This window comes from Symphalangus syndactylus, chromosome 8 (assembly GCF_028878055.3).
Source record: "Symphalangus syndactylus isolate Jambi chromosome 8, NHGRI_mSymSyn1-v2.1_pri, whole genome shotgun sequence".
NCBI classification, from domain to species: domain Eukaryota; kingdom Metazoa; phylum Chordata; class Mammalia; order Primates; family Hylobatidae; genus Symphalangus; species Symphalangus syndactylus.
Genome location: NC_072430.2, coordinates 45230392 through 45248962, shown reverse-complemented (window position 1 = coordinate 45248962; position 18571 = coordinate 45230392). Strand labels below are relative to the sequence as shown.

At 44.7% G+C, this 18571-nt stretch overlaps 1 protein-coding gene across 50 annotated transcripts in view; it reads left to right on the top strand.

Annotated features, from left to right (window-relative positions):
* SIPA1L1 (signal induced proliferation associated 1 like 1) overlaps positions 1–15307 on the top strand; it is a 428639-nt gene extending 413332 nt beyond the window's left edge. For 37 of the 50 annotated variants that reach the window (XM_063644113.1, XM_055288952.2, XM_055288937.2 and 34 more), the window contains 6 exons: positions 625–790; positions 5996–6242; positions 9610–9756; positions 11247–11361; positions 14149–14233; positions 14924–15307. In XM_063644113.1, coding sequence (XP_063500183.1) covers positions 625–790; positions 5996–6242; positions 9610–9756; positions 11247–11361; positions 14149–14233; positions 14924–15067 — 904 coding nt within the window. In that variant the 3' untranslated portion in view covers positions 15068–15307. The remainder of the gene's footprint in view (positions 1–624; positions 791–5995; positions 6243–9609; positions 9757–11246; positions 11362–14148; positions 14234–14923) is intronic. The other 13 variants (XM_063644103.1, XM_063644109.1, XM_055288951.2 and 10 more) reach the window with 1 other exon arrangement.
* The last annotated feature ends 3264 nt before the right edge of the window (positions 15308–18571 follow it).

Here is an 18571-nt window from a genome sequence, read left to right as displayed (position 1 = left end):
CTCATTCCTTAAATAAGATGTATTGCAAAATGTTAGGATTTGAGAATCTTAGATCTTGAAAAGTGTGTTTGAAGGATACACTTCAGAATAATTGCCCCTCTGGTGCTAAGACCATACTAGTCCCTTCGATTATATTAATCACAGCCTTCCCGTGTAATTCTTAACTAGGCCAGTAGGCACCAGAGGGAATATTACAAAGTGAGTGAGTACCCCTGAAAATAAAGGACTTTTTGACAAGGTAGTACAGCAAAAAATTAAATGATTCATTCAATTATTTTGTTTTCGTTTGTGCAAAGGTTGCATTTTGGATTTATACCCTGTGGTCTTTTAGTAGATCTGTTTCTAATTTTGGCTTAGTAAAACTAAGCCAAAATTATTTAATAATTATTTAATTATTTTATTTAAAAGAGTGACTTATCAGATTTTATTTTGTGTTTCAAATTGGTTTTGTTTCTTCAGTAAGCGTTTATATGAGTAGATTCTCATATAAACAGAAGTAATTATCTGTTTCTCCACATATTATTTCTCTATTGACTTATATTGACTTACATCCTTTAGAGCCCATCGTGCCCTTGAGCCAACCTTGTTGAGTTGGTATCTGTCATCTCTTCCCATTTTTTCCAGGCGTCATCAGAGCGATGGCAATGAAATAGCCCACACCAGGCTGCGTGCCTCAACCAGAGACCTCCGGGCATCTCCTAAGCCAACCTCCAAGTCCACCATTGAAGAAGATCTAAAGAAACTAATTGATCTTGAAAGCCCAACTCCTGAATCACAGAAGAGTTTTAAGGTACAAGACAGAGCTCACGGTAGATGGCAATTAGAAGCAAGCCAGACGTGATGGGGCTGTTAACCATAGTCACACTTTCCAGAAAGTGTGGGTTACTGGCTGCTCTTCACTGAATCTCACTTCCTGCTATCATCCCATTTCCCTGATAACTGGTGCACAGTGTTTGACAGTGCTCTGTCCCTGCAGCCACATCTCATTAGTCATGGTTTCTGTTAACCTGGTCCTACCCCTACAGCTGTTTATTCTTCTACTGTATCCTGCTCAGAGTGCATGATTCCCTGAACATCACTTAGGCGATATGACTTCTTGGAAACTATGCAGAGACACTTGTGACTCCTATGGAAAGCTAGAATGTTTTCCATAAGGATTTTACTGTCTTCGGTCCAGAGGGCCATCCTCTTCTCAGAAATGGCCCCATTTGCTCCTGACCTTGTCTAGCAAACCTACTGGCCATATATGGTATTCTCTTCACTCAGAGAAACTGCCTGATAGACAGTCACTCTCATTGCCACACCCACAAAAGTAAATGTACAGCTGCTGCTTCAATCCAGCAATCTAAGTCCACCCACATACCTTCAGAACTTTCCAAACTCTCTTGACTTCATAAAGCCTTCTGTTTTATGCTCAGAATTCCAGACTGTAAATGTCTTCTCTAAAACCCAGTCTCTCTGCACCAAGTCCTGAATACCTGTCCAGCATGTACGTTTTTGTGTTGTCCAGACTTTTATGTGACCACATGGAAAGGTTTGTGTACTCCTTTGGAAGCTCACTTAAGGCTCTCTGCTTTCTTGTTCTATAAAGTGTGGAATCTCACGCCCCCAGGGATTGGAATGGGTGTTTATTGAGCTGGGCCTGAAGTTATGTCACTCTGAGTATAGGTATTTCTGTCTGAGGTCTTCTGGGTCTCCTAGGAGAAGGGAGTGCACCCCCAGAAAGGTCATGGCTGCAAACTTTGAAGTCTTCTGTTCTCTAAGTTCTTAGGTGGATGGTTTGTACTCTATTTGAAGAGACTAGAAAGCTTTAAGAATAACTTTGAGAATTGAATTGATTGAAATGGAAGCTAGAATATGTCCTAAAGCACACACCAGCTTCAGACTGTGATCAGAGTGCAAGAGGCATGGCGGGTGGAGCAGCTGTGTGGGGCTGTCGCCCTCAGGCTTCCCCAGCACCATGCTAGCGTGTGTGGGCATGTGCATGCATCTCCCCACATAGGCCAGATAAACCCCCTAAACCTAAAAAATCAACATTCGTAGGAACTGAATGTACCCCCAAGGACCACTTTAGAGTTTTGTCGAGAAATAAATGATTTGTTAACGTGATTTATGTTAATAAATCATTGTACAGATGTAGCCATTCTTGATTTCTCTAATTTCCGTCTCATAAGCCAGCACTTAACAGTTCTGACTCATCATTCAGGGCACAAATGGTTTCCTTAGCAACCTTGCAAAAGACACTGCTTGAAACTTCTTTCTTTATCCATCAAAACCCAAAGAGGTATATTAAAATGTTCAAGTACCAGTTTCAAAATAAAGATTATTTCAGATTTTTCCTTTGAGGTTAAAGGGAAATAAAACCTGCCCTGAATGGAGTTTTTCTTCCAACTCCTAGTTTAACATTTTTGGCAAGGGGCAAGCTCAGAGCCTTCATTCTTTTGATTTACTTATGCAGTAGAAATAACTGAAGGCAAATGTCTGATTTTGTCCTTATTCCGGGTCTTGGCTTTTATTTCCAAAAGGAATTACTTTAGCATTCCTATTTGAAACAGGAGTGTGCTTTCTTTATGTTGTGACTGTATTACTGTGAGACTCTGTGAAGAAAGTGCTTCTGCTGGCTAAACCATCACAGTGAGAAGGGCTGTAAGCAGGAACTGGGAATAGGCTCAGATTTTCTCTCTCCAGTTTCATCTTATTTGAGCAGGTTTAGTTTCAGATGAGTTCAGCTTAGTAGCTCCCTTTGTCTTCTGAGAGTCATCATCTGAATGACGGAGTCTCTGCTGTGTCAGTAAGGCTGGCATGCCCTTGAGAGGTCTTCCAGGCCACTCCTGGCTCAAGGCTCGGAGCCACTGCCTCAGACTTCAGTATACTAGGTGTCATGGCCAGCTTTGGGCTGTGACACTCCAAAGCCACTTCATGTGCCACATTGATTTTCCTGGATAGCCAGTGCTACCTATGAGTTTTTGTTAATATTGAGTGGCAGGGTCACTCCCAGGCTCATTTGTCAGCAGAGCAAGGACCTCAAGAATAATGGCAGAGCTGCAGCACTCTAAGAAACCTCACTGGCAAGCAGAGATAGGATAACGTTATTTTCCCCAAGAGTGGCATACAGTCTGACAAGCGAACAGACAGTAGCGCCAATGCTGTCAGGTATATACCAAAGGAGGAGGCTTCGTGTGGCTCCAGTATTTAGGAAGAGCTTCTTGTGAGTGCAGGTGACACATGTCACTAATAGCCAGGGGCACTGAAAAGAATGAGAGAACAGGAGACTGGCATGAAGCAAAACGCCACCTCTCCAGGCCCCGTTGCTCAACTGTGAGATAGAGGACCAGAGGAGATCAGTGGTGCCCAACCAGTCTTAAAGCTCAGGACGCCTTTTTTTTTTTTTTTTTTTAAATCACACATGGAACCCCATTATATAGAATTCAGACAGTAGAGTTTCTCTTATGGGAGGGATGGGATGGTCTGGACTCCTGGGTCCCACTCGAACCTCTCCGTAGCAGTGGTGCTATAAGGAACCCTTAGGGCCTACTTGGAGCACAAGTTAGAACCAGCCCCCTTCTCGAATGTCCTCTGAAATCCCTTCCAGGTTTGATCCCACTTCCAGTGCCATCCCACTCCACAGTGATTCTTTCCCAAGGGCTGGCAACATCAGGCAGCACTCCTGGGCAATCCCAGGTACAACCTGCAAGGCAGGCAGGGGCAGCTCTTGGGAAGCAAATAGTTCTGCACACCTTTAAGACTGGAGTTGAAGAGGATGGGGTGAGGGGCCATCTCAACATTCTTGGACAAGGCTGGGATCTCCTACCTTTTTATGAGCAGAACGCCTTTGGGGTAGGTTGCTGCCTCTGCTTCCTGCCCTGCCTCCATTCATTGCAGGGTGTTTTAACTTTTCATAGGGCACACTGCTTAAGCTCTTCAAGGTAGCTCTTCATGGCCTTGAAGCATATTAACATTTCCCAAAGAGGCTGAAACTAGAATTGGCGGAGGATTTCACACCTGTAAAACCATCAGGGTGGGGATACTGGAAAAGGAAATCCCTTTACTAAAACCAGGGATGCTGAAAGCTATTTAGCAGCAGTTTTTCCGTACAGAAATCTGAGATCTGACCTGGCAGGCAGGAGCCTTATGTGATGATAGTCCTAGAACCTTGCAGGTGGAGATGTTTTATTTGGTTTTATTTTTAATCTGGTTTTATTTTTTAAGAAAATTACAGTTAGCAAGCCATATAATGGCTCTAATGCTCACTCTTCTCCACAAAAAGAGAAGGGAAGTTGTCATTTTCATTCCAAGTTCTCTCTCTCAAAGCATTTATCACAGCAATTTAGTTTCTAGACAAGTACATATGTACCTTGGATTTAATTCATCATGAATTTTTGAAGTGAACATAATTTTTACCTAGTTGGTCACACCTTGGGTGTATTCACAATGTGTTTGATTCATAATCTTTTGGTATTTATGCAGCAGCTGTGCATACCACATTGAGGGTAGCCTGGACCTGATTCACCCCTGGCTTGTTGAGCGGAAGCATTCTAGATCCTGTGTATCCACTGTGTATTTCTGGGTCTGTAATCAGCCCACTAAATGGAGCATTTGCTAAATCATTCTCTCTCTGCCCCTTCAAAGTGTCATGGGAAGTCCCAGGGTGGCTTTCAACCAGCAGTGACACCCTTCTCACATCTTCACCTGTTCTCCACATCATTTTCCCTATCGAGGCAGACACTGGCCTAAGAGGAACTGAATAAGGATAACTTTATTGTTCATGGGTCAAATGCTCTGTTGCCTTTCAGGTTGCTATTTTTAAGGTATCTGCTGTTCTCAGTGAAGGGATACTCAGAAGCTTGCTATTTGCAGAAAAAATCTCAAAATGAAATTTGGTCACAAAGGCAAAAGATGTCAATAAGAGATACATCTGGAACTATTTGTCATGTGTATTTAAATATATACTTATTTGTCATTTATAAAACTGACTTCCCTATTCCTTATTTATTTTTTGAGACAGAGTCTCACTCTGTTGCCCAGGCTGGAGTGCAGTGGCGCAGTCATGGCTCACGGCAACCTCTGCCTCTCAGGTTCAAGCGTTTCTCCTGTCTCAGCCTCCTGAGTAGCTGGGATTACAGGCATGCACCACCACGGCTGGGTAATTTTTGCATTTTTAGTAGAGACGGAGTTTCACCATGTTGGCCAGGCTGGTCTCAAACTCCTGACCTCAAGTGATCTACCCACCTCGGCCTCCCAAAGTGCTGGGATTACAGGCATGAGCCACCGCGCCCAGCCTACCCTATTCTTATTTCAAGAATAGAAATGCATCTTCAAAAAATGAATTTTCTCCAAAACTCATGAAATTTATCTACCTCGATAGGTTCTGTTCGTGTAAGTTAGTAGTTAATCAAGAGCTACCTGCTATGTGACTTAAAATATTTTGATGATCAAATACCCTTGTTGCCCAGCAAGCATGTTATCATCTGACAAGCTTGTCAGGATACCCTTCTGGCACTGTGGCTCTCTCTTCCCCCAGGGGCCATAACACCATTCATGCCACTGACACCTGCCATTGTGCTCAGTCCAGCGTTTTGTTTAATCCCTGTGGTAATCCTGAGAGGTTTTGTGCTCCGGTTGTACAAACGAGGAATTAGGCTCAGAGAGATTGCATGATTTGGTCAGAGATACAGGATTCAAATAAAGCTCACATTTGTCTGATCCTAAAGTCTTGTTTTTAACCACACACGATCTTGATAGATCCACTTAATCACATACCTGAATCACATAGGGAGCACTGATAGACTGCAGGCAGCATGCCCAGCTGAGGAATAATGACCAGGAACTCTTGGGTTAGCTCCTTGAGGATGTAGAAATAGACAATGGGCCCTGAAGCTTCCTTGCTGGGGGTGTGTCTGGAGCAATAACTTGGTTATCCTACCCTCCCCCAACCTTGGTCTCAGGGATCGGAACCAGAAAATTGACTTTCTTTTGTCTCGATCCTGTTTTTCAGTTCCACGCACTCTCCTCTCCTCAGTCTCCTTTCCCCAGCACCCCCACCTCACGGCGGGCCTTGCACAGAACACTGTCGGACGAGAGCATTTACAGTAGCCAGAGGGAGCACTTTTTCACCTCCAGGGCATCACTTCTGGACCAAGCCCTGCCCAACGACGTCCTCTTCAGTAGCACGTACCCTTCTCTCCCCAAGTCGCTCCCGTTGAGGAGGCCTTCTTACACCTTAGGAATGAAATCGCTGCATGGTAAGTGGTCTTTCAGCTGCAGCCTAGACAGCCCTGTTGATGATGGTCAGTGTCCCCAGATGTGGCTGCCACTCATGTGCTCAGAGAGGGGTCCTGTATCCATGCTCAGATGGTCTCAGCTCACCCACCCCTTCCTCATTTGCCCTCTCTCTCCTGTAATCCCAGACCACCATAGTCACCTGGGATGCTTGCTAGAAATAACAGATTCCCACACTGGACCCAAGACCTCCTGAATTTGAATCTCCAAAAGAGTAGTCTGGGAATTGGTATTCTTAGCAACCATGCCAGCTGCTGTTATGATTGAGCAAATTTGGCTAGCACTAGATTAGTTATTTCTTAGAGAGTTGTATCCACTGCTTCCTGTAGCCACCGTAAGAACCCAGACTTGCCATTGCTGTCATTCTTTCCCAGGCTGTAAGGAAATTGCCTGTGGTATCAACCACTCATTTGTTGACTCATTGATTTATTCATGCAGTGAGCAGGCAAGCATTATATAAGGAAAAGGCTTGTGGATAATGGGTACCTCCATGTTCTTGCACCTGGTCCACATATGCCTTGTTTGCTTTGTGACCCAACTAGATCCCAGTTTTATTAAGGGCCATGTTCTGGCACTGAGGATTTAAATTTGGTTTTTCCCTTTTTCCTATCTCTGTCCTACCCCATTCCAGGGCTCTACACCTCCCCTCATAGCTGTGGCCCAGCACAGCAGATGCCTGTCACGGAACCAGTGTTCTTGATCATTAACCGGATGCACTGCTGTCACCCTTCCTCCCTTCTGTCCTTTTTCCTTTTGTGAACTCTGCTGCAGGTTTTATATCTCTGGTGTCCATTCATACCCATGTTTCTTTTCCTTCTGCTGCTTCTCTGGAACAGTAATTTCTTTACATCTCTTGCTTTTGCTCCCTTATTTTTGAGCTCTCAGCCCACGCTCATGAATGTTCCTCCATGTCTCCGTCCTACTCACTGCTCAGCAGCACAGTCCCACCCACCCTGCTGGCCCCTGGCAGGCATCACACAAGGATCATGCCAGCTTCCCCTGCTCCCTCCCCCATCCACCTGCAGCTTAAATCTGGGTTCTCTTTGTGCCAGGAAGTCACCTCCGATGAACCAAGGTTGGTACATGAAAGGACCACTTTTTATCATCAGACTCCAGAACAAGCCTTCTGGTAGTGACCTCCTGCCCCTAACCATTTTCTCTCCTTCTCTCCCTACATCAGGGTCATTCTTCCCTGAATTCCATTATTCCTGCCTTATTTTGATTGCTCTCTTATTTCTCCGTACTTTTAATTTTGCCTTTGCAGTGTAAAGGTAACCCCTTTGTGAAGTCTTCTCTGCATGTGTCATATCAGAGTAGGCCCTGAGTAGTAGAAGCCTACATTCTGAAAGAGCAGCCCAGAAATCTGCCTCCCACACATGTTCATTATCCAGACGAGGAGTCTTAGGACTAAAGGCCCCATGTGAGTCCACAATGGAAGGGCAGGGACAGGCAGCCCTCTCTGAGCCCCTTCCCATCACTTTTTCTTGTTTTCCTGAATAAGATAGCAGCTGCAGTGATTTCACCTCCTTACCAGGCAGTCCTCATTGGGCTGATCCCTCAGCCCTGCCTTGCTTGGTGACTTCCACTGAAATGTGTTTGGGGGATGAAGAAGAGTGACTTCTTTTATCCCCCACATGGAAATTTGGGCCCCAGAGATAAAAGAGCAGAAGGTTGTGAGTTACACACAGAATTATCTGTTCCTCCTCCTTACCCTTGGTGGGAGCACGTTTAAGTAGAATTGAACATTTAATATCTTGCAGTATTTGTTAACTTCCATTTACTCATAATTTTGCTAATTTTAAGCACAGTAATAACCAGCAGCTGTACTTCAGAGAAGTTCTTTTTGTAATTTGAAAGGGAAAACAAAGCACTTAATACACTGGCTTACTGGGCTATCATAATACATGAAACTCTTTAACTCCTGGTAAACAGGTCTTTCTGGAGTCACTTAATTATTCTAGCTGAGCATTTAGCTTTAGCTGTGTGTTTGCATGGATCTGAGTGTCGCAGTCACCTTCCAAGGGTGCTTCTTCTCGTGGAGTGGTGTGCTCTGCCCTCACTTCCACCCAGCTTCTGCCTACTGAGGGCATTTCTATGTCATGAGTGACATTTTCCCTGGAACCCAGCAGCCCGCCCTTCCTGTTATCTGCCTGCATGAACCTGAGCAATAGGAGCTGCCTTCAGTGTTCAGGGTAGCTCACTCTGCCTGGTCCTCCCTGCCCCAGGCTAAGCAGAGCTTAGTTGTTAATATGTCAGTTTGTTGTTACAATGGTTTAATATTTGTATTCAACAAAATGTCCCCTTAGGAAGAGCTTGGGATGTTAGACTGCTGCAACCCAAAATTGATCCAAAGAATAGCTCGTGTGATGACTGCATCCTTGGGAAGAATAATGCCAGTTCCACCCCTAAAATCACCTTCCTGTCTTAGCTCTGTCTGAGTAACCCAGCACACTCACATCCCTTGATTTGCCCCTCACACACCCTTGGACACCTTTGACCATGGAACCCAGTGGGCTGCCCTTGAACAGCAGACAGGGCAGGCATGGGCCTTCTGTCCCTTACCACTCCCGGGCCAGATAAAAATAAACCCTATTAAACTGGGCGTGATGGCTCACGCCTGTAATCCTAGCACTTTGGGAGGCTGAGGCAGGCGGATTACGAGGTCAGGAGTTCCAGACCAGCCTGGCCAACATAGTGAAACCCTGTCTCTACTAAAAATACAAAAATTAGCTGAGCATGGTGGCACATACCTTTAGTCCTAGCTACTTGGGAGGCTGAAGCAGGAGAATTGCTTGAACCTGGGAGGCAGAGGTTACAATGAGCCTAGATTGTGCCACTGCACTCCAGCCTGGGCTATAGAGTGAGACTATGTCTCAAAAAATTTAAAAAAAAAGCCCTATTGTCCCCTCTAATAGGAAGAAACATTCCTGGTCTGGCTCCAAAATCCAGCTCCCTGTTGAAGTAGGCCTCTTCTTCCTGGCCCAAATCTCTTGACTCTGTGCAGGAAAGCAGATGCTAGTGCTGCCCAGGCCCTGCTGGGGACAGACAGCTCTCACAAAAGCAGACTTAGTGCCTCCATGCAAAACTAACTTTGCCATGAGTCACTGCCGGAAGGGAGATGATGGGAGGTTGTGAAAAAATGAAGACAGACTAGAGGGGAAGCCCATTCCTATTTCAAGTCAGCTTTAGAATAGCCACTAACAGCCTGCTAACCTGGACATTGATAACAGTCGCAAATGGCTTACAATCTGTTGTAACAGGAAAGAGGTAGGTTTTGAGTGACTCTCCCACAGGCACAAGAAGCATCTCATTCCTCCTCCCTTCCTGCAGGAGAGTTCTCGGCCTCGGACAGCTCCCTCACTGACATCCAGGAGACCCGCAGGCAGCCTATGCCCGACCCCGGCCTGATGCCCCTGCCTGACACTGCTGCAGACTTGGATTGGTCCAACCTGGTAGATGCTGCCAAAGCCTACGAGGGTAAGTCCACTGAATCCACACAGGACAGCCCACGATCCTGCAGGGCTACCCTGCGGGGTGCCGGCGGAGTGAGCAGTCTCCATCCACTCTACTTCTCTGGACACACTCACAACATATGTGCCTCACCAGATGAGCTACCAGTTACTGAGCATTCAGTAGGGACCAGACCCTAAGCTGGACACTTAGGCACATGTTTTATGTAATCAGATGCCACCTGTTTCTTCCACAGGATTCATAACATGAATGCCTCACCTCCTCCGTATATGGGAAGGGCAGTGGGTAGAGGAATCCCAGCTGTCCCTTGACTAAAAAGAACACGTATCCAGAGAGGATCTTTCATCACGTCGCAAAGACGTTGTTGCTAAATGTCACAGTGCCTGCCCTGCTTGGCCACGCGCCTATCCTGACAAATGTGGGGCGCCTCCTTTGCCGTTCTCCCTCGTCTCCGTGCTCGGTAGCACGTTGTCTGTCTGCATTGTCTCCTTGCTAGCCTGCTGGCTGTGTGCTCGCTTTAGGCTGGCGGTTCTTAAATGCAGGTCCTCAGACTGGTGCTGATCTTGCCTGCTGTAATGAAAACACAAAACGTAGTGCAGTATGTATGTGTTGATATAAGATTGTCAGCTGGGTTTTTTTGTTTTGTTTTTTGTTTTTTGAATGAAGACTGACTTTTTTCTAAGTTTAAAGATCTGTCTAAAATTTTTATTCTTTACAAAATTATAGCAGGTGATTTTTTTTTTCTGTTTTTGTTGTTGTTGCCCTTAATTAGGAGAATTGAAAATTTCTGTTTAGTCAAGTTTTAATTTTGGGGAGAAATTTACTAGGCCACAGAATCGGTAAGTCGGGCAACCATGGAATGGTCAGCAGCGAATCCTTTTACCTTCATGCTGTTTATTTAGCAGATGGAAATTCTCAGTTCTAACTTGATTTTTCAATTTGTTGGTTAATCTCCTTCATATACAAATGGTAGAAGTTTTGGTTTCTAATGGGAGATTATTTTAAATTTGATTTAGTTTTCTTGGCTTAAATTTTAACTTGGTATGTTTTGGAACACAGATGGCATGGATTTATGTTAAAGCCAACCAGAGTGTCCAGGAATCTTGTGGAAAACATACTTCAAGAAGTTTTAAGCATAATGCTAGCTCTCGAATGCATTTATTTCATTGCTGAGTGGAAAGCCTTGGTCTGGAAATTTGGCACAAGGACTGTTTCCACAGAAACATTTCATAGAATGCTACAGTGATGAGCAGGGAAGAGGGGGGACTAGAAATTGACTCACAAATGTTTTTTAAAGGGAAATTACATGGCTACAATCCTCTTATATCTAAAACAGTCATATTTTTCCCTGTGAGTGTTGGGAAATAAGATTTCCAGTGCATCCTGCACTGGAAATACTAGACATGACTGCCAACTAGACCACTTGTTGACTTTGATAGATAGGGCCCCAGGGATGTGGTTCCAAAATACTAAATGGTTTCTTCTCTCCTTTCCAGTCCAGAGAGCCTCGTTTTTTGCTGCTAGTGATGAAAACCATCGCCCCTTGAGTGCTGCATCCAACAGTGATCAGCTGGAGGACCAGGCTCTGGCCCAGATGAAGCCTTACAGCAGGTTGGTCCCGATGTGAGGGCAGCACTCTGCACCTTGTGTCACACCTGCCAGTGACTGCATCTATGGGGAGAAGAGATGGAAGCCACATGGAGCAGCTGAGTGAAGCTCATCACTGCAGGGCTAGACACTTTACATTTTAGTCAGAACGCTTTGTAACTGAATACTGTAGACATAATTAAACTATTCTTGATGACTTATATGGCCATAATGATGAATATTCATTATTATTTAATGTCATAATACATTTATGCCCTCAGGGCCAGTTGGGGCAGGTAGGAGAGACCATTCGCTCTAAGTATCCCCGTGCTCTGTGCCGTGTAGTCCTGCAGTCTGGGTTTTCAGTCTCTTCCGCAGTGTCGCTGATGGTCATGCTTATATACGCGCTTGCTGAGTCCTAGTAGCTCCCAGTGTGCTGCTGCACGTCTATGTGTTGGAAAGCTAAATCACCAGGATGGTTAAGATGGTATGAAGGTGAAAAGTAGGCAATAACTGAGGTCCTAAGGGCTTCTGAGTCAGGAGCAGGGACTTTACAACTTCTGTTTATGCAGAGACCGACTTTTCTGTTTTCCCCTTAGGTTCAAAATGGTGAGGTTGCTAGATTTATGTGTACTAATTTCTGTATGTTAAAGCATCCCATCAGTCAGGTGTGGAACATTTAGTAAGCACTTCTTGTTGCAGAATAATTTCATTTATTTGAAATCTCTTCCCTTAAAACCCTTTGAGGCTGGGAGCGGTGGCTCATCCCTGTGATTTCAGCACTTTGGGAGGCCAACGCGGGCAGATTGCCTGAGCTCAGGAGTTTGAAACCAGCCTGTGCAACATGCTGAAACCCTGTCTCTACTAAAATACAAAAAATTATCTGGGCATGGTGGTGCACACCTGTAGTCCTAGCTACTTGGGAAGCCAGTGCGTAAGAATCACTTGAACCCAGGAGGCGGAGGTTGCAGTGAGCCGAGATCGCACCACCACTGTACTCCAGCCTGGGCGACAGAGCAAGACTCCGTCTCAAAAAAAAAGAAAAAGGAAAAAACTTTCCAAGGGTGATTAAAACTCCAAGTATCTGTAAAACTTGGTCAGAAACGGACAGTAACAGGAAAGGCAATTGAAGTAAATGGCACAGATAAACTGGGGCTTGCCATTGAGGACTTCTCGCTCTCAATGAGAAGGCACAAGAATAGGGGATCATTTGTTATGAGTGTAGGAGAGAGGCTGCACTTACCTCTGGCACTGCTGGGGTGAGGAGAGCAGCAATCAGGCTGACTGCTGAGAACTTTAAAAATACATATCCCAGAAGCGAGCCCCAAATGTGCCTTGTTAGGAAGGAGCCTCCACAAAGAGAAGTCTGAGTGAGCCAAGACTGTTTTCCTGAGAAAGGATTATTAAAAAAATCAGCAGATGAGGGTGATGACAGGCTCTTTTCTTGGGTCAGCGTGGACTGAACAAATGGAAATGGAGGTGAATAGACAGAAAGCTCCTGAGTGTTGCAGTCCCGATGAGCTGTAGTGGCTTTGCGAAGGACACCACTGCTGCCCGGCCCCAGCCTCGTTGTGTCTGTCCAGCACCGCCCCTTTTCTACCACATCTGTGGCCTTCAGCCCACCCAAAATCGGACCAGCGTGTCGTACCATACTATGCAGTTATGGACTGCAGCTGACCATGTTCTTTTTCAAACCCATTCATTGTCAGCTTTTCATTGGCTTTCCTGCCTTAGAGTTTGGAGGTCATGGTCACTCCATCAGCTCACAGCCTTGCCACACTCTACACCACGGTGGGTTTTGCCTTCTGGGGCCTCCTGTAGACTTAGGATTAGCAGAAGACATCAACACAATTCATTTGAGGTCAGGAATTCTAACTTGAACCTTTATTTTTAAAGTAAAGAATACCTTTTACTCCATGACCTAGAAAATTCAGTCACTTAGCTCTTTCCTGTTGGTGCTGGGAAGAAGCTCTGCATGTTTTCCCAACGGAAGACTTCGGGTTCTCTGTGGTGTGCCCCTGATTGGCTAGGAATCAGGAAAATTTAGCAGCTTGAACTCAGGTAGAGGAGACTGTGGCAAGAAAAGTGGTTAGTTCCTCAGCCATAGGACCCTCAGGGTGAGCGTGCCCAGCCGTGCCGTCTGTCTGGCTCGCTGGCTGGCCTGCCGCACCCCAGCTCACATTTCTTTTGGTACTCCACTAGCATGGCATGATTAGCATGCCATAAACAAAACACGAGAAAATGAGAAGAAAATGGTTTTTTGATCAGACTGGGACAGAATTTAAGACATTAAGCCTAGGCTAACAAGATACTTAGACCAGTGGTTGAAGATGTAGGCATGATACCTTAGCTGCAATTGCATGAGTAGCTAAGACCACACACTTGGGGACCAGAGACGACCTGCCTATCACATCAGCTCCCCAGCTTCCTTCCCACGCACAGGGGAGTAACTCCTCTGTCAAAGCCCACTAGAGAGATCCCAGAGCCTCCCTGGGAATCATTTTGCTGTTTGACAGTTATATCTGCCAGAAAGTATTTGTGCTGCCAAAGAGACCATTTTCACTATTGTGCTTCATTCTTTAGTCATGAGGATGCAGCATCTTTAACAAAGGAAGCTATTGATTGGCTGCAATTCAAGCTTTTATTACCTTTTTTTAAGATTACCATTTTCCTTTTTAAAGTAAAAATACCCATTGGGTCGCCATACTGAGTAATTTGACATTGAAAACCATTTTATAAATGGTTTTAAAAAAAAAAAAATCCCAGCCATGGAGGCCCCTGCCAACATGGTCTTTTGTTTCTTGTTCCCAGCAGTAAAGACTCCTCTCCCACTCTGGCTTCTAAAGTGGACCAGCTGGAAGGTATGCTGAAGATGCTTCGGGAAGATTTGAAGAAGGTAAACATGTACTCTCAAAGCAAATTGTCCAGTCTGTACAAACTGCCCTTGAACCATGAGAGCCCTTTTTAAGTAGCGTGGTGAAATAAGATGTGGGTGTCTTCCCGGTGCCTGCACGTGTTTGGGGCTGCAGGGATGTCAGTTGCCACCGGAACACACAGCGCGAGGAGGCGTTCGGCGTCCGGTGTACAGAAAAACTGTTCAATAATTTGTAAAAGGCTTTCAACCTCAGCCAGCCCCATCTGGGTCCTCTTCCAGCCTCCCCACTCCTTGTGTAATGTGTCAGTAGCCCAGACCCCCATGTAGTCGGTGTTATTGGGGCTTTTGCACCAAAAGAACTGAATATTTTGTTTTTTGGGTGGCCTTGACTATATCAAGACATCAGCCACCAACACAATTGTCCAAAATTTAAGACAATCCTGACTAACAAGGACGTTAAAATACACATTAATGTACTTAGATTCCAGGATTACTTACAGCTAATCCTGCAGTGTTGAATCTCTCTAGAAGCCCTGCTCCCTGAGCTTAGAGTGTCTTAGCACCTGATACCAGTCCGTTTAGACAGGTGTTTGGAGGAACGAAGAATAGAAATGGACAAAAGATCAAAACAGGTCCATAGCTACTACTCAGAAGAGCTGGGCAAGGTGGGGCCAACACCTCTTAGCTTTTCTACTTCACTCTGCCTCCCAGGAAAAAGAAGACAAAGCCCACCTTCAGGCGGAGGTGCAGCACCTGCGAGAGGACAACCTGAGGCTACAGGAGGAGTCCCAGAACGCCTCGGACAAGCTGAAGAAGTTCACGGAATGGGTCTTCAACACTATAGACATGAGCTAGGGAAGGCTGAGGAGGACAGGAGAAGGGCCCAGACACTCCCTCCAGCAAGTGTCCTGCAGCCCTTATTCCCTCCGTAGAAAGCATCCTCAGAGCACCTTCCCCGGCTTCCTACTCTGCCCCCTTTCGGGGAGTGCACAACACAATAGTTGCAGATCAACAATCATCACCTGCCTTTTGTAGAAAAGAAAAAAAAAGGAAATAAAAATTTTAAACAGTAAAATAAAAGTTTAACTGCTAAAATGTGAATGTCTTTATTTTTTTGCACAATATCTTTATCTGTTATGTATTTAAGAAGAAACTGGGCCTTGGACCAGGGCGCCCCCGGCCCATCCGCCTCTATTCCCATCAGCTTTCTTATCAACTTCAGGTAACCCAAGCTTTCCCTTGTTATTCTAACAGATGTCATTATTCCTAGAAAAAGGATGTTTTTATAACTTGTTTGGGGAGTAGAGAGGGATATTTCCTTACCTTCTTCCATAAAATGCCTGGAGAGGGAGTTGCTTTGAGAAAATGCCTACCTCCCTTGAATGACTCGTGCATGAGCTAGTGCTGTTTGTACCTGTCCTCCAGAGATCAGCAGGACCAGAGTTAAATATTTAACAGACAGTCAGTAAACCAGAGCAGCTCTGACAGTGCCTGCAGGCCACACCCCTTCTCAGTCCTGCATTGTGAGGTCATTTCCTGCTTCTCCCTTTCCCCAGGAAGATGGTCCCACTTGTGCTGCAGGACTCTTTTTTGTTTGGCTTGATTGAGCCCCCACTAAATTGGAATCAATCTCTCTTACAGCTTCCTGGCTCCAAACATTAATTGATTTCAGAATTCCCCCAAAGTAAAACCTTACCTGTCTGCATTTTGAATACATTTTGGTCAAAAGTATACGTCGTTTTAAAGATTTTTAAAGATAAAAATGTGGCACAATTGGTTTTTTTAGCTTGCTCAAAATGACCATATCTCTAAATTAATCTTTCTCTCCAGAGCAAGACTTCACCAGTATTTGTAACTAGGAGAAGCTAACAGTGAATGTTTAATTGTGAATTTTAATCCTTGCTTGTTAGGAACAATGACTGTGATAGTAGAATGGGCTTTTGAAATCTGCATGTCCCAGTGTGAAATTTCAGCACGGCATTTTCTGCATCCTTTCGTGGCCATCCAAAGGATTCCGCTGCAGAAATTATTGATGTGCTATTTTTCCTGTCTTGTGATGCAGGCTGCTTCGGGCCCCTGGGTCACTCTTCCAAGGCTGCTGTAGAGCACAGAGACATGGGGCTGGCCAGTGTTGACTGACCTGAGGAGACCCCTTTGTTTGTTGCCCTCATAACTGTCACTAAACCGACCCCTCTGCCCTTTCAGTGGCAACTCTGGTCTAAGGGAACATTCAGCACTCTAGCAGCATCTGATTGGAAGTTCCCTCCCCCAAGTAATCTCAATTCCTTCCTCTCTCCATCCCTGAAAGAAACAGGATGGATTTTCCTCTCTTCTCCCCGCTACATTCACTACCAGATTTTTATGCTACAGTTTCATTCTTGTGATTTCTCCATGGGATTTTTTTTTTCTGGTGACATTTCTATCATGGAAATAGGAAGATTTCGGAGTGCTTTGTAAAGATTTCAATTGTCTGTCTCTTTCTGTCTTTGACTTGTATGAAGGAGATTGTACATTGCCTGATATCTCTTTGTAAATGAGAAATATTGCTAACATCCAAGCATTCTGAAGTCTTGCTTATCCTTCTGAGTTTAGTTCTCATTTTGTTTTACATTTTGTTTGGGGACTTGGGGCAAGCTATTTATTAGAGTTTTGCAACAGAGTTCTTGTTTGAAGCCTCTAAAGACTACTTGTAAAATTCAAAGAATAAAATTCATTTTAAACGCTCTTTTAAAACGCTTTGGTATTATTGCTTGAGGTTTGCTTATTTGAAAGACCACCCAATAACTCATTGACCCTTCCTGCATCCGAATTTTTTCATCAAGCTTTGTTAACACTAATGATGATTCTTGAAAATTTCTGTCCTTCTCAGAATGTTAATAAACTTTTTTACTCTGTCCACATGTCGATAGAGAATTACTATTTTGCCTTCTCTGCTTATGATTTAATATTTGCAGGGCACTTCATAATTAGCTTCCTCTTCATTATCCATGCATGGATTTTTCATAACATTGTTATTCTCTGAGACCAGCACATTTTTGGGCTGCATCTCCCAGCTCTCAATGTCAGATGCTGTGTGCCCAGGGAATACAAATGCCTGTTAATATTAGGCTGTGCAAAATATAATTAGAAAAGTTAATCTACTGAAAAAAAAATCAGTGCATTCCAAAGTCAAACCGAACCAATTTTGTTTTAATCCACCACGTCACTGTTCTTCTCCAGCGGCGCAGCTAATTGAGTACTGACAGTAGAGTTTCTTCCTTTTATTTGGTTCAACAGTTCTACAGATTCCAGAGTTCTTGGACTAGCATAAGAATGGATGCCACAAAATATTCTGATTAACTAGCTAAAAAGGTCTGTTTAGACCATGATTCCTACATGGTTCGGAGGGCTTATATGTTATTTCTGTAGGGCTTGGCACATGGGTTGGGAGCTCCTGGGAGAAGGTGCTGTTGGGCCTGCATTGGTGGAAGATCTTCATCCATGAGCTGACTGGGAAGGCCAGTTGCTTGCGCTCCAGATCGGGTGCCGGTGATAAGCTGGGTTGGGTTACTAACTCCTTAGGTGGGGATAAGAACAATAGTCCAAGGGCAAAGAAAACAGGCCCAGCAAACTTATACTGTTTGCCTCTAGTTAAATGTAAAATGATGATCTGAACCCGGATTTTTTCGGTCTCACAGTGCAATGTTTGAGTAAGTGTGAGGTGCTTTTTCCCCAGAAAAAACAAAGTGGATATTAAACTGCAAGATGGCACACATGGGTCAGGAACACCCAGTGAAGACTGGCTGGGTGTGAGGGCTCACACCTGTAATCCTAACATTTTGGGAGGCCAAGTCAGGAGGATTACCTGAGCCAAGAGTTCAAGACTAGCCTGGGCAACATAGTGAGACCTCATCTCTGCAAAAGATAAAATTAGCTGAGCATGGTGGCACATGCCTGTAGTCCCAGCTACCTGAGGTGGAAGGATAGATTGAGCCCAGGAGGTCGAGGCTGCAGCGAGCTGGGATTGCCCTACTGCACTCCAGCATAGGCAACAGAGACCCTGTCTCAAAAAAAAAGACTTGGGTAATGTTAAATATGACCTGTGTCCTGTGGATTTTAAAAGAATGAAGATGCCACAGTAATGTTGGATACTTTTTCTATGTATGAATTTTGTCACTAATGACCCTTCCATAGGCATCATCTTTTGAGAAAAAGATATTTGACTTCGACTGGGGCTTAAATCCCATCCATTACTACCATCTGCGTTCTTAGGAAAATTAGCTAATCTCCGAGCATGGTTTCCTAATCTGGTAAAGTAGTTAAAGCCTCATGTTTTAAGAATTAAACAGAACCAGACATGTAAAGGCAGTGACTGGCAAA